Source organism: Pseudopodoces humilis, chromosome 8, assembly GCF_049639895.1.
Source record: "Pseudopodoces humilis isolate 2021_Gansu_Grassland_sample_001 chromosome 8, ASM4963989v1, whole genome shotgun sequence".
NCBI lineage: Eukaryota > Metazoa > Chordata > Aves > Passeriformes > Paridae > Pseudopodoces > Pseudopodoces humilis.
The window spans coordinates 9320251-9334508 of record NC_142207.1 but is presented as its reverse complement, the minus strand read 5'-3'; the positions used below and the strand labels follow the sequence as shown (position 1 = coordinate 9334508).

General features: G+C 47.5%; 2 protein-coding genes across 8 annotated transcripts in view; both read right to left on the bottom strand.

Moving 5' to 3' along the window:
* Nucleotides 1–2091, bottom strand: part of HEG1 (heart development protein with EGF like domains 1) — a 51639-nt gene extending 49548 nt beyond the window's left edge. For 2 of the 5 annotated variants that reach the window (XM_014249580.2, XM_014249581.2), the window contains exon 1: nt 1768–2089. In XM_014249580.2, coding sequence (XP_014105055.2) covers nt 1768–1951 — 184 coding nt within the window. In that variant the 5' untranslated portion in view covers nt 1952–2089. Of the gene's footprint in view, nt 1–1767 lie in introns of all 5 variants that reach the window. The other 3 variants (XM_014249584.2, XM_014249582.2, XM_088058634.1) reach the window with 3 other exon arrangements.
* Nucleotides 2092–10027: 7936 nt separating this feature from the next.
* SLC12A8 (solute carrier family 12 member 8) overlaps nt 10028–14258 on the bottom strand; it is a 50772-nt gene continuing 46541 nt past the window's right edge. For all 3 annotated transcript variants that reach the window (XM_005519641.3, XM_088058909.1, XM_088058910.1), the window contains 2 exons: nt 13683–13743; nt 10028–11105 (listed from right to left, as the gene is read on the bottom strand). In XM_005519641.3, the coding sequence (XP_005519698.2) occupies nt 10940–11105; nt 13683–13743 (227 nt within the window). In that variant the 3' untranslated portion in view covers nt 10028–10939. The remainder of the gene's footprint in view (nt 11106–13682; nt 13744–14258) is intronic.

Genomic DNA, 14258 nt, shown 5'->3' with positions numbered 1-14258 from the left:
CAGCGAACAGCGAGTGAATCGCAGCTGTCAGGACCCAGTGTAATTCATGATGCCGTTTGCTGGGGAGCGAGCTACTGCTGGGCTATTTATCACTCCTCCACGATGCATCCCCTGTTCCTTCTGGCTGGGGCTGACATAATTCACAAGCACCTGTAGCTGCTTGAGCAAAGCCTTCACCGCTGAGCCGGGCAGCCAGGCACTGGTGGCTTGACAAATGGTTTTTCCAGCATGTGGACAGATAGTTCGAGCTTTTCAGACTCTTAACAAAGGAAATGCATTCCTCTACTGACTCTCAGGAGTCATCAAGGTCACAGGAAAAGATGCCAAACCGAAAGCTGAGATGAAATTAAATATTTTTTTCTGTCCACCGAGGAATTTGCACAGCTTTCATCAAATAATAGGTGAGCAGTTTGCTGGCAAGTTGCAGATTTTATCTTCACAAGGTTGGTAGCAGGTAAAACGGCATTATTCTCTCCCAGTTTGGAGGGCAAACCGATACTTGGAGTGGCACAAAGAAGTAGCTGAGCTGGGAACAGACCCAAATCTCCTTCATTTCCATGCAGTATCCTAGCCACAAAGCTGCTCTCACAAGCACTGCTAGTTAGGAGCTTTCTAATCCACTGCAGGCTACATTCCAGCTGATATCCCCAGCTATACATTTGGTCTACTCAGGATACATCCTACAAAGGCACGCCTTGGGTTTGTGAAGAAAACTAAAAATTATAAATGTAGTTTTGTCACATTTCCTGAAATTTTACAGCTTCACGCAACTAAACTTAACCCCAAGTTCCAAAGCACAATATTCTCTCCACATCAAAAATTAAAAGATAAAATTTGACAGTCCAGCTCAGGCAGGCAATGAATCCTAAAACCCACTTAAAACCTACGCAGGACTAATTTGATATATTGGATTCCTTATACCACCTGCAGACACCCAGTGCTTTCCAAACTCATTGAGAATTAGTCATCCTTAGAGCTATGTGCCTTCCTTGGTGAGTAAGTCAGTTTACTGAATGACACTTGAAACATCCCTGCTTGTTCTGGGAGAAATAAGGTTTCTCCTGTGCTGAAACCAAATTCAGCACAATCTGTAAAGCACAAAACTAGGCATAGCTCGTGATAATAGCACTGTAGATGTGGCATGCAAAGAAAAATGTGACTTTATACATAATCTGACAGTCTGTAGGCGATGGAGACAGAGAGAGGGTATTTATAGAGAGCTGATAGCATCTGTCCCCCTACCTGACAGGGGTCAGTACCTAAGTGAGATGAGAGCTTTTCTGGAGATAAGCAGGAGGCAGCCTAGACCCTGAATACCACCCACAGGAGCCCCCAATTTCCCATCTGGATGGGTAGACACATGTGGACAGTACTCCTGGTGCCTCCCAAAACCTTTCTCAAGTTCCTCTGTGAAGTTTCCACCACTCGTCTTCCAGTCAGTCCACACAGCTACAACGTGTTTACACTTTCCCACCCACCATTCCCATCCCAAGCCTTTACCCACTGAAGCAGCTGCGTGTAGCACGATGAGCTGAGCAAGGTAAAAAAGGGGAATTGTGGGGAGAGTGTTACGCTTAGCCGAATGGGCTCTGGGTGATGTCGGGATGCTCGGCACCCACAGCCGCGATGCTGTGGGGAGTGTGCGGGGTCCCGCTCCACCAGAGACCCGCACGATGGGGACCCCGCGCACTCTCCCCGCACCGCCACCGCTGCCGGGCCGAAATCCCGTCCCTGCCTCGGTCCCCATCCCCATGGCGGGGCACTCACCCGGGCTGCCGCCGTGTCCCGCGGCGGGAGGCGAGGAAGGGCGGCCGAGACGGTTTCGGGACGGAGGAGGAGGAGGGGGAGGTGGAGGAAGACGCCGTGGGGAGGCGAGGGGCAGCGAGCCGGCCGGTGGGACCGGGACCAGCCCCAAGCCCAGCAGCAGCAGCAGGGTGCAGGCTGCCGGCATGGCGCTGGGGGTGGATGGAAGGGGAGGCGGGGGGGGCAGGGGGGTGGTTGTTCACATACCCGGAGCGGGGCAATGAATAACCACGTAAATAGAGATTTCTAATTAATTCCCCGTGCCCCCCCCCACCTCGGGGCGGCGCCTTAAAAGTGCGGGGTGCCCATGGCGGAGGGGGCGAGGGGGGGGCCCGGCCAGCAGCGGCGGCAGCCTGCGGCCAAGTGCCGGCGCCCGAAAGTAAAAGGGCAGGCGGCGGAGGCTCCTCCTCGAGCCTGACATCACCCAGCCGCGGCTCGGCTCGGCTCGGCATGGCCCGACTCCCCACGGCCCCCCCAGCCCGGCCCGGCCCGGCCCCCAGCGGCCGCCCCCTCCCGCCCCTCGCAGCCGTCGGGCCGCCCGCTCCCTCACCCGGCTGCCTGCGGCATCACTAGGAGTGGTGCTAGTAGGAATAATAATAACAATAATAACAACAATAATACTAATTACGCTTCTTTTTACTTGTAGTTTATTTTTCCTGCTGCGTCTCCCGGGCGAGCGGGACCCCCGTGCCCGCAGCCGTGGCGGAGCTGCCCCGGTTCCGCGGTGAAATGCGGGCAGCTCCCGCGGCACCCGGCGGGCACGGCCACCCCCGCTAGGGCAGGGACACCCCCCTCCCGCACTGCACAGCACCCAGCTTAATTCCTGTCGAAATCAAGTCCTTGACAAATAACTTCAGCCCTTTTCTTGGTTATAAAGCTGGCTCCCTTTGAAACGCCAGCAGCAGTGTTTGAGGCTGCAAGTTCTTGCAGTGGTGAATTTCCCAGGCCGGGCTGTACGGGAGGTAAAGGATTTCCCTTCATTGTTCTGAAATTCCCCTTCATAATTTCATGCTTCTAGTTCTGGGAGTGAGCACGCCGCAGAGCAGTGGGTTGGGCTTTGCCGGAGCTGCCGGCACCCCGATGCGCCAGGTTTGGGGTCCCCCTGAGCTCTCCCTCTCCAGGGAACGCAAACACGTCCTGGCGAGCCTCTCCCCTCGAGTCGCTCCCGGGCCCTATGCTTTCCTTTCGAGCAGCTTCACAATCAGATTTAATTTCCACAAGTCAAGCGGAACCCGACCTTCCAAAGGGGAGGGTGACTGGTGACAACTCACCACGTCCAGCCGGCTGCAGCTTCGAACAAACCCTTCTGCTCCACGGCCCCCCACTGCCTGTTTCGCTCTGCACCAAAAGCAGAAGTCGGTGGCTGATGTACAAACTCTCCTGGCAGCCTCTTTCCACCCAAGAGGTGGCACTGATGAGCCCACACCAGCACGTTAATGGCCTCGGCTTTACCCCGACAAAACTCGCTCTCCACTGCTCCTGGGCTTTTCTCTCCACTTGCGAATGTTTTTTTCCTGCACCTTCCCACACCACTTCACCGTGAAGCACACTCAGAAATCCTCATTCTGGTACTTGAATAATCATAGATGAAAGCCCTGGGAAAGGCCACCTCTGAGGCAAACCTCTGTCAATCAATCTACTCCCTATAGCTTTTGCCATCTTCTTTTTTCAAATTTACCTAAACCCAAGGAACAAGTCAAGCCATGTCAGTTTGGGACATGAAGGACAGACCAATCACGATTATGCCTTAGCCATGCAAGTAAGAACCCCAGTCCTGGCAAATGGAGTGACCTGAGTGACCCAGAAGCCATGGCAGTCACCACCAAGGTGCCTGATCTACCGAGGACATGTTTAGGCTCCTTCATTCTATGTCCAGCTATTTACACATTCTGTATGGAACAGTTGTGCAAAAAACAGCTTCTGTCTTGATAAGACAGAGAGACCAATACACAACTAAAACTCAGGGGAGGAGCTGTGAAGTATTTTGATGCTTTGGGACATGGCACAGGTAGTGCAATGCAGCAGCTCAAACACTTGGGGATATCTTTATACATGAAATGCGAGACTCCATGCGACCGCTTCCTAAGACAGTAAGTAATGTCTACAATAAATATGGTTCTTTAGAAAGTTTTGTTAGTCCCTGGAAAGAAAGCCTTGCCAACCTGCAAATCTGACACTTTCAACCGTGCAATACAGGTAAGGCAGCAGGGGCACAGAAACCTCTCTGAGGCCAAGGATACAACCTCAGGGCTGCAGGGGGCAAATTTGCCCCAGCATGAAATGGATGCTCTCTTCTCTAGTTGCTCAAAAGCCTGAGGGCCCTAATACCAAAACTAGATCTCACATCCTTTTCTCTGCCTTTTCCAAGAGATTTCCCTAACATCTAAACTGCACAGCAGCTCCACACTCCTACTGCATCCTTCCAAGCTGTAAATCCAACAAGCAGGAAGAATAGTATCAAATGCTTTTCCAAAAAGATCTCAATAAATTCTTCCTACTGTTTCACTCAACAGGCCCATCGAGAGCCATAGCAGACACAGGCAAATGCAAAACAAACACTTCTGCAAGAACAACCTGGGTCATATCGAATGGCTCCGTCTCACCATTCCCCTGTGGTGCCCCCATAGCACAGCCCACCATGCAGTGCCACTGGCTGGGAAAGCAGGGAAGGCTGAATTAACTCCTTCTCAATGGGGAGGGCAGGGGGTAGCTGATGTCCTCCCAAAAACTGCCATTAAACCTGCCTGACCTGCTGCATTTCTGAACCAAACAGGGCACTTGTGACCGTGACGGGCGTGACCATGAGGACTGTGTGCCCGAGTGCAGAGCCAGCAGCAGGAAATGCTGGCCAAAGGTCCCCTGCTGCCCTTGGATGAGCCACATCCTGGCAGGGCTTAATATAGGTGGGACAGGAGTGCCATTGCAGCCTCTGAAGCCCATGACAGTGGTGAGGCTGCTGCCTTCACCAGCCCCAGCAAAGGCCCCACAGGTGTGAACCCCTGGCCTGAACCAGTACTCACCATCAGAAAATAACCCCTCTGCTCTCTCCACCATGGTTACATGAGCAGCACATTATTTACAAGCACCTGGAAAGGAAAGGAAAAGGAAACACCGATATTCAGGCAGTTTCAGACTTCCCAAATGCATTCTCTTCCCCCACAGGTGTCTGATTTGTCAAGGTTTAGTGCCTATAAATTTAAAACTACTGTGTTTTCCTGCCAACTTATTTTTTATTCCTACCTTCAGGGTTTTCCTAAGGAATATCGCTGCTTTGAAGGAGTCAATTTATGACTGATGTTTTTGAGCACCAGTTGCAACAGCCACATGAAAACAACAGAGAAAAAAGAAAAAAACCTCACTTTGTTGGTTTTATTAAGAAAATGCTGTTTTACAGAGGGTAGTGTGGAAGGCATACCAACCCTGCCACCCATGTGATGAGTCTGACACTCTCCTTGGGGGCTGGGAAAGAATCTTCAGTGCTGGGAGAAGGAAGTGCAGCAGGATGAAGGTGGCTGTGTAGAGCATGAGCACTCAGTGAAGGCTACCAGCACTTGGCTTTCCCCCATGTGGGGCTGGAGTTGTTTATCCCCATAGCACAACCACGTGCTCCACTGCCATATCCCGCTGATGCTGGTTCCGGGGCAGCTCTAGGCTGAGGGCTGCTCTCCTCCCTCCCCCTCCTTGGAAGCACCAACTAATAGGAGATTTAAATGCATGAAATCATGTCTGAGGAGCCAGATGGGCCAGGCAAAGCCTGATGTCCAGTAATGCCACAGCATCCTTCTGGAAGAGGCTGTGACCTCAAACGCCTCTCCAAATTATGTACAAAACACATTTAGCACTTCAATCTGACAGCAAGCGGCACACTCCACACACAGCAAAGGAGTTAAAAACAAACAAACAAACAACCTCATCAACACAGGAAGCCTCTAACAAAGCTAAATATAAAACATGATTGATATTGATTAATTGAAACCTGCCCATCACCTTGTTTTGAGGGAGGAAAAGCACAGTGTGTTTTTATTTCACCTTGATTTCCATTTTCCAGATTGAGGGGCTAGAGACATGTGACAAAATTTCCTGAGTTCTACATTGTTTTGGTCTGAAATCACTAAAAACCACAAGAGTCTGTGCAGAAGAATCATCTCTGTAGCACTTTGTGAGGATTACAGTGACCAGTCCCTTCTCTCAGGTTCCATGGGAGCCTTTCACGGCACAGCCAATGTCATGAAACTCCTGCAGCTCCCTTGAAACTCATCCCAGATATGTCAAAAACTTGGACCAGGCTCATAAACCTCAGACAAGTTTTAAGCTGATGATGAATTAAGGTACAAAGTGAGTATTTTCTCCTCCTGGAATTTGTTATTAAAAGCCCTGAGTTTCCAAGGTGGACAAATAGTTCCTAACTGAGTAATTAATTACCTTTGCATCTCCTCTTGATGCCACAAGCCATCCATTAATGGATACCAATCATCCAAAAGGCACTTAATAAGTGACCATTTTTCTTGACATCTTGGGGGTGGTGGTATTTTATTGATTTGTTTTAACAAGAACTGCTTGCCTCGTACCTCCACTGGAAGCAGCTTATTCCAGAGATTTGACATTTGGAGGTCAGGATGGATACAGGTCTTGTGACCTCTCGTCATCCCTCACAGAAAAATGCACAACGTGAAATGATGTCGCATTTTGAATCCTGTCACTGGAAAAAAAAATCCCTTGTTTTCTGGGGGGGAAAAAAATACATCAGCTATCCAAATCTAGCTGGGAAGAAGCACTTCTAAATTTCTTATTTATTTCTTTTAGGACCTTTTTCAGACAGCTCTGGTTTGGAGCACACCCAGACATTCTGGAGCTGAGCTAAGTGCTTCAGAGCAGTGCCCTTAAATCTGGAAAGAAGCCCCCAGTGACATCTAGGAGGGACAGTTGGATCCAATAAAGTTACAGGCGTGCTCCTCTATCACTAAGTTTCTGGGAGTACCCACAGCTCTGTTTGTTCTTGCACAAGGAGGGCAAATCCCAGATATTGGGGGATATGAGCATGAAAATCATGTGAGAAAAGCCACGAAGAGCAGAAGAGAGAGAGGAAAGGAGCCTCTCCTGTGCTGTACTGGCTTTAAAGTGATTTATTTTTAGCCTGCAATTTGCTGCTAGAGCCTCTCATCCATAGCTTTTAAGGCTGTTACTGCTGAGGTCTTACCTTGTCTTAGGTTTAAGGGATGCTGTGCCAAATCTGGGTTGCAGCAAGACACCACTGCAGAACATAACAAGTGCATTATATTCCACTTTCATACAGAGCTAACAAATTTATAGGTTGTCTATAAAATCTCCTCTCTTTTATCCCTGTACTTACCTTCTCTAAAATTCACCAGACAAGGGCAATAATTCAAATAACCTCCATTTCCCACTTAACCTAAATGTTAATCCTAGGCTGGCTCCTGTGCTTCAGCAAATCTCTTGTGACCTTGCAGGTGTAGGTATGATGATGTTTAAGAAACTCTGCCTGTTGGAATCTAAATCAGAGGTACATGGGTGAGAGCAGACCACCTCACAAGGTACAGAGAGCCCCCTGTGCCTTAATTCAGCCATGCACATAAGCATCATTCCATATTCTGTCACCCTTCTTTGCTGCTTCAACGCTGTGGTCACAAACATCTGCTGTGAAGAAGTGGCCATGGCAGGTGTGTGGTGTTTGGCCACCATACACAGCAATAACCACGCAAGGAAACTCAAAGCTGATCAAGAGAAACCAAGAGGAGAGAAAAAAAGGACAAGTTTGAGCTAAGATATGGATTTAATGAGCTAGATTCTCCCTGTGCAGATTCCTAATGGGACACAGATCCAGGTAGATGACAATTTATACCAACTGAGAAACTGCCTCTTAATGCCAAAATCACAACAAAACCTTGCTTTTCTTCTGCCCATTCTTAGTCCTGACTATTTGTGCTGGAAGTTTTTTGAGGCAGAAAATTCCAGTTTCTGGACCCACTTAGTGCTAAGGGATCATAAATGCAGCATGAGCTTCCAGGCAGTACTGCAAGGCAAGTAATAAAATATTTATCCTCAACTGCCTTCTCCACTTGTATTCTCTGCAAAGGAAACCATCAAAAGTAGAGCCAGCAATTTACAGCTGGAGTCTTCAAAAGACCATGTGCCATATCCACATCTCTCTCAAAAACAAATGCTTTCACACCTTGACCCATAGCAGAATATTTTCATTTCTTGCATAATAATAACAAAAATAATAATGATAATAATGATGATAATGATGAAAATTATAATGATAATGATGATGATGATGATAATAATAATAATATCTCATTTCAAACCAAAAGGAAAATTATTATAGATTATAAAAATGCTCACATGGCTTAAAAAAACAGTAAGGCCTTTCCATAATTACAGTAGCCAAGTTGAAACCTTGATACACAACAAGGCATCTGATGCTCAGAGCAGGGTCCCAAACCCACCTTCAGGGAACCTGATGCTTCATGAAAGCCCCAGCATGTGGAGGCACAGCTTGGCTCTCAGGGGAGGAAAGCAGCACATTACCACTCACAGGAGCAATCCCCACCCACATTTCTTCCCTTCAGCCACTAAATGTGAAGATGATAAATTCCTGCCCACCTAATTTCACCCATTTATTTTAAAGTGCTACCAAAGCCACAACCATTTTTGACATGACACCATGATCTTTAGCTGTACTACAGCTTGTTTTCTGTCTTTCCTGTGGGAAAAGTTTCCTTGATGTGCCAAGCCCTGCATTCCTGTAGTGTCTGTACCCATGGGGTCTCCAATGCTCCCCAGAGGGCAGACTCGTGGTGCTAAAACAAGGCTTCCTGCCACTCAGCATTACCTACACCAGAGCTAATGCTGCAGGGATGGTCAGCACATCCCTTTCCAAGCACTGCCCAGGAAGGTTGTTGTACTCTTAGCTTGTAACGGAGCAAGGAAATCAGCCTTGTGCAATGCATTTCTCCCTGCAGCTACAAGGGAAGGACCAGGTGCCTGTGCTTACCAGGTGATGGAAGGAGCTGCTTCCTGCTGTGGTGGTGGAGGTGTCAGTGAAGAAGGTGGTAGAGTTTCACCAGCAGCAGCACGTGGAGCCCAAAGACCAGAAACCTCTGGAGCAGTGTGCTCTGCAGAGGATTTCCTCCACTGCCAGGTCTCAAGAGCAGCAGTAGCCATCCGGTGCTGATGCTAGACCAAGGGGGACCAAGGGCCCATCACATCCCAGTTTCGGGGACAAGCAGGGGCCACAGTGTTGAAGAGGCAATCACTCTCCACCAAAGCATCTGGTTTCAACCAGTGCAACTCCTCAGCAAGTGAGATACACAGCCAAGGACCTTCCCCACCCTCCCTCTCTCGATCTCCTAATTCATGTCTTATTTTAAGATGGGAAGTAAATTGTTTAGTAGCCAACAAAGGAGCTACCTAGGAATTTCTGTCTATTAGCCTCTTCATGCCATGCTCAGCAGTTTTCTTTTCAAGCTACAGAGAAATGCAGGGCTGAGCAATCCTTGACTCGGGAGGAAAGGGACCCTGCATGTGACCCAACTTTGTGAAATACAAGATTTTACAGTAATGGCATGATGGTTGGGTATGAAACTGTAACACAGCACCAAGCAGCTTGCCAGCAGTGGGGCAGCACCAAGGAATGTTTGAAGTTTGCACAACAAGGGTACTTGCCAAGGTTAAGGATGCCACAAGCACAGGGAGGGTTCTCTGGAGCCACTGGCCCCAGGGAACCTGGGGAAGCTTCAACAGGGACCCAAAATCCACACAGCAGATTCAGATTCTTTGGAAACCAGCAGCAAGAAGCAGGCAGGAAGGAATCCTGGAAAGGTGTGTCCAACACTGAATGACTGATTTGAGGTGGCTTTGAGCTGGTCACACAAACACAACTTCCCTCTTGCCTCTATTGAGATAATTAAGGTTAAAAGCACTTAGTCAAAGACCTGCAACCTTGAAAAGTGAATACTCTTTCTGCAGTGCGCCAAGGTGGCTCTTTTCTCCAGGTCAGCAGAAAGCCTCCTGTGCCTTCCTCTGTGAGAAAACTGAAAGAGCCAAACTGCAGCTGGCCAGACCATGGGATGGGACCCACCACACCCAGTAACACCAGGGCACTTAGCACTGGCAAGTGGAATGGTGCTCAAAGGCATTGAGCATGCCCACAGAAAGGATGGAAAGGAGTTCCTGGTGTCTCAAGCTTTTATTGCACAGAAGGAGAAATAAATAATCCAAAGGCTGAAATTATCAGAGATTAAACAAAGTGAAAGGCAGTGATTTCCCCCTCCTCATAATGTCAGAACGGATGTGTGGTGCTGGGGCTAAACTTATTTTGCTAAAGCAACTCTGAACCATCTGTCCCTTCAGCCAGGAAATGCTCTAAGTGTGCCCAGCTATTTTGTCAGGTCTCAGTTCTCACATCAGAAAGGATGTGGGATATAACTATGAACAGCTTCTAAGACATAATTTCACAGTTTTACAGAAGAGGTCATTATCCCGCATTACTGCATTTAAATGTGCAATTTCAGTTGTGAATATACTTCATAATCTTCTCATACTTGCCACTGATTCTGCCCTATTGTCTAATGTCTTAAAATACTTTCTAAGACCTTGGCAATTGAAATGCTGAGGTAGAAAATTACTGTATTAGAAGCAGGGAAATTCATGCCTAGAGGAGAAGTGAATTGACCTGGAAGGTCGCATCCACCCGTGGCACAGCTGGGATTGGGGCACCAGCTCCTGCTGTCAGCGTCACTGCTCCCAGGCAGAGTGTCCCCAGTCACCCAGAGGACATCTGAAATGGGGTGTTTCAAGCTTTTAGAGCAGCAGCAGTTTTTAGACCTCAATAGGACTTATAATTGAATTCTTTAAAAAGGTTATACTGTCTTCAGTAACTCATCACTTCCCTGGACTAGCCCTTTCATTTCCATTTTTTCCTCTCAGTTTGGGTAAGGTTTGAAGCCCATCAATGTTGTAGTTGGCATAAACAAACAAGCCTCAAATACATCAATAGCTATTCACATCCTTTGTGCGTATATTCAAGTATTTCAAAAGGCACCCATGGCAGCCATTAGCACTTCTAAATGCTTTTTGAAGTAATGGATTGATTTTTTGTGTGTGTGTGTGTCCTTCACTGGAACTGGCTCCCAAATTCCTCTCTGCTGATGAGGGAGGACTGGTGGTAGCGGTCCCGTGAGGCGAAGTCTGCGTTCTCCTCGGTGAGCTGCCTGGTCTCCATGCCAACTGTGGCAAAGGACGGTGTCACCACGATCTGCTCCTTGGGAACTGGCCTTCTCCTGCAAACAGAGAAGCAGAGGTGCCTGCATCACCCCTTGTTTGTTATCCATTACCAGCCGTGCTCTCGGCTGTGCAGACAAGGCAGGGCGATTCCAGAGGAGGCTCAATCCTTCTCGGTGCCCTTTGGAGGCACAGAGCTGACCTGAAAGAATTTATCTTAGAAGGCACACAAAAAACCTACTCCCTTTCCCCAAATAAGCACTGCAAATATATGTTTTCATAACAAATGGGTTTCCTCTTTGGATATTGGCTATGTCAACACTTTCCACGCTGAGCAAGAGAAGAAGGAATAGAAAAACCATTTCTAATGAAAAATATCCCATTTATGGTTTCCTAAGCAATGAAAAAAATACAATAATTTTTGCAACTTTTAAATAAAACAGGAGATTTTCCTACAATCTCTTCATCCCAGAAGCTGATTTTAAGAAAACTTTGTTGGCATTTTTAAATCAAAACTGTAAGACAAATATAGCACTAAGACCTCATCAAGCACCTAAGAGCCTCAGAGGTGTCAAGAACCCTGGGCTGCCTCCAACTCCATTGCAGCCTAATGGGATTTATTCTTTTTCTCCAATTCATTAAAATATCTTGACGGGATTTCAGGAAAACAGGTCTTAGAAAAAACCTCTAAATTACTTCAATGCAATTTCTTGCAGCACAACGTAGATGGCCTTCAAGATTACCCACCCAACTACCAAGCAGAGCCCAAGGTGTTTGTGGCAGTAAGAGCAGGAGCCCTGGCACTAGTATAAGATGGCCAAGCTGGCTGGCTGAACCACAGATTGCACTCTTTGAGGGGAAAAAATCAGAATAAGTTTCTACCTTGGGCATTCATCATATCTCCCCTCAGCCTTCCCTGGCAGGGTCTTTGCTTATCGATTGCACTGACCAAAGAACCCTGTTCCAGGTCTCAACTGCTCACCCTTGGCTTGGGCTCATGTCACCAGATTTTGTGCAAGGGGACAGGGAACAATCCCATGCTCTGAATGAGGTAAGCAGAAAACATACATGGTGGTGCTACCCACTCCCTCTGCCCCTTGGGCTGCGCTATGATCTGAGAAGTGCTTGTTAGGCCCTTGACAAACAGCACCTAGGCTCAACTCCTCTTGAGCTTATCAGAAACACTGTCTGCTCCAGGGAACTAATGCTAACAGCTCCTGGTTTTCAATTAATATCCTTGGAAACTTATTTTTCTTGCATGAGTAACAGCCCAAGTGGAACAACAATTTTGTTACAGAACATTCAAAGAAAGTTACTGACAAAAAGTGTGGCCAAGATGGAAAATTACTATGACCAAAGACAACTCTCTTTCTACACTGTAAGCAGCAGGCCACAGTGAGACCCTTTGAGCTTTCCTGGCCCACAGTGGGCTGAGACCAGCACCTCCCTCTGAGTGGGGTCTCTCAGAGCAGTGAACTCTCAAGTTCACTGTACTTGGAGGACCATCACTAAACACCAATGACAGAACCTGGGCTGATTCCCCCCCTCTCCTCAAGGTTCAACCCTTTACCTGTTGAGAAGATGCAAAGGCATCATCATCCCATAAGAATCTTTTGTTAAATGGTATAAATTAAGTGCAGTTATGTCTAAGACCTATCATGGGGACTTCAGAGAGATCCCTCACCCCTGGCTTCTCTCCCCAACCACCTCTGCTACCAAAAGCATGCGGCCATCTTATAGGAACTGTGGACAGAGACAGGACTGGCAAGACAGACCAATGTGCTTAATTTCCTGGACTTTCATTTATTTTGAAGGAGACAGCAAATTGGCACATATAATGCATGGCAGCTCATGTTGCACAGTCCTTGCTATGGCATTCACTCACCCCAACAAAAAACAAACCCTACAGACTCAGAAACTTAGAGCCCACTGCTCAGAGGCAGAGATGCTCATAAACTGCTATAGGAAACACAACATAATGGAATTAATAATTAATAGCATCAAATGAGTTCAACAAAATTAGTTAATAACCAACCAGAAAAATCCCTCAAGGTCTTCTGGGAATCAAAACCCCAGACAATGCTACTGCAGTCCCATGCAAACTCAATACTGAATGGTTCCTTTACCAAAGACCTTGTTTATCATATTTGCCCTGAAGTTATTACAGCTTCCCTGCCCCAGATTTCCTCTGTGAAACCTGAACACAGCTGCCATGTGTGCCTGTTCCAGCACTACCAGAAGAATTTGCTTTCGGTGAATGATGGGTGGAAGAGAAGGAGTCTCCAATTTCTCATTTTCAGATTTCCCTGTTCAACCTGAGCCATAAATTTTGAGCACAGACCTTTGGGATAAGATAAAGCTGCAGGCACCAAGATATGGTTATCAGCTGACATTCCTACACACAAAGCAGAGGAGACTCCTGCTTCCCCACATCCACAGCCAGCCATATGCCAGGTTAATGAGAGCAAACAGCTCTTTTTACCATTCAGCAAGAATAACCCTGAGTATGCAAGAAGGGGCAGAAAGACTACTTAAGGTAATAAGCAAGTCAATTCTTCCAGCCTTCTCTATGCTCATTAGTGGGTCACGGGAGCAACGAGCAGTGTGCTGGTCATTGCCAAGTGACTGGTACCAACCTGCATGAAGTGATCAAAACCGACTTAATCCAGCCAAAGAAACTGAAATTTGCTGCTGCTCCTATGGAGAAAAGGCACAAGAAGTCAGTATGCTGCTAATTCTCTCATAATAGCATTACACCACTGAATTTTTGCATAAAATCTCAAACCAGCACGCTTGTTATTAGCCTGCAGTACCCAAAGATTTTGTGATAGTGAGAACATTCCTGCAGTCTTTCTACATGCTGTGGCTTTTAAACTACTGTCCAGATATGAACCCAAATTTCCCATGGAGAACAAACAGCTTGTTAAACCCCATTAAAGCATGAGCAAAGCACAGACACCCACAACAGTACCTTTCACTCCCTGGACTGCAAAAAAACCACTCCCACCACAGGGATGGGGAGACAGGAGGAACCATTCAGCCAACCTCAGCCAGGGTGGCTGTGGTCTCACCGTTCATTCCCTCTTGTCTGACCCCACGGAGAGCTGGCTCAGCTTATTACACCAGCACTGATTTCTTTTCTGATTTCTCAGGAGAGTTAGTTTCCTGCACTGGGTCCTTGCAGGGGCAAGGAAGTGCCAGAGCTGGAAGCA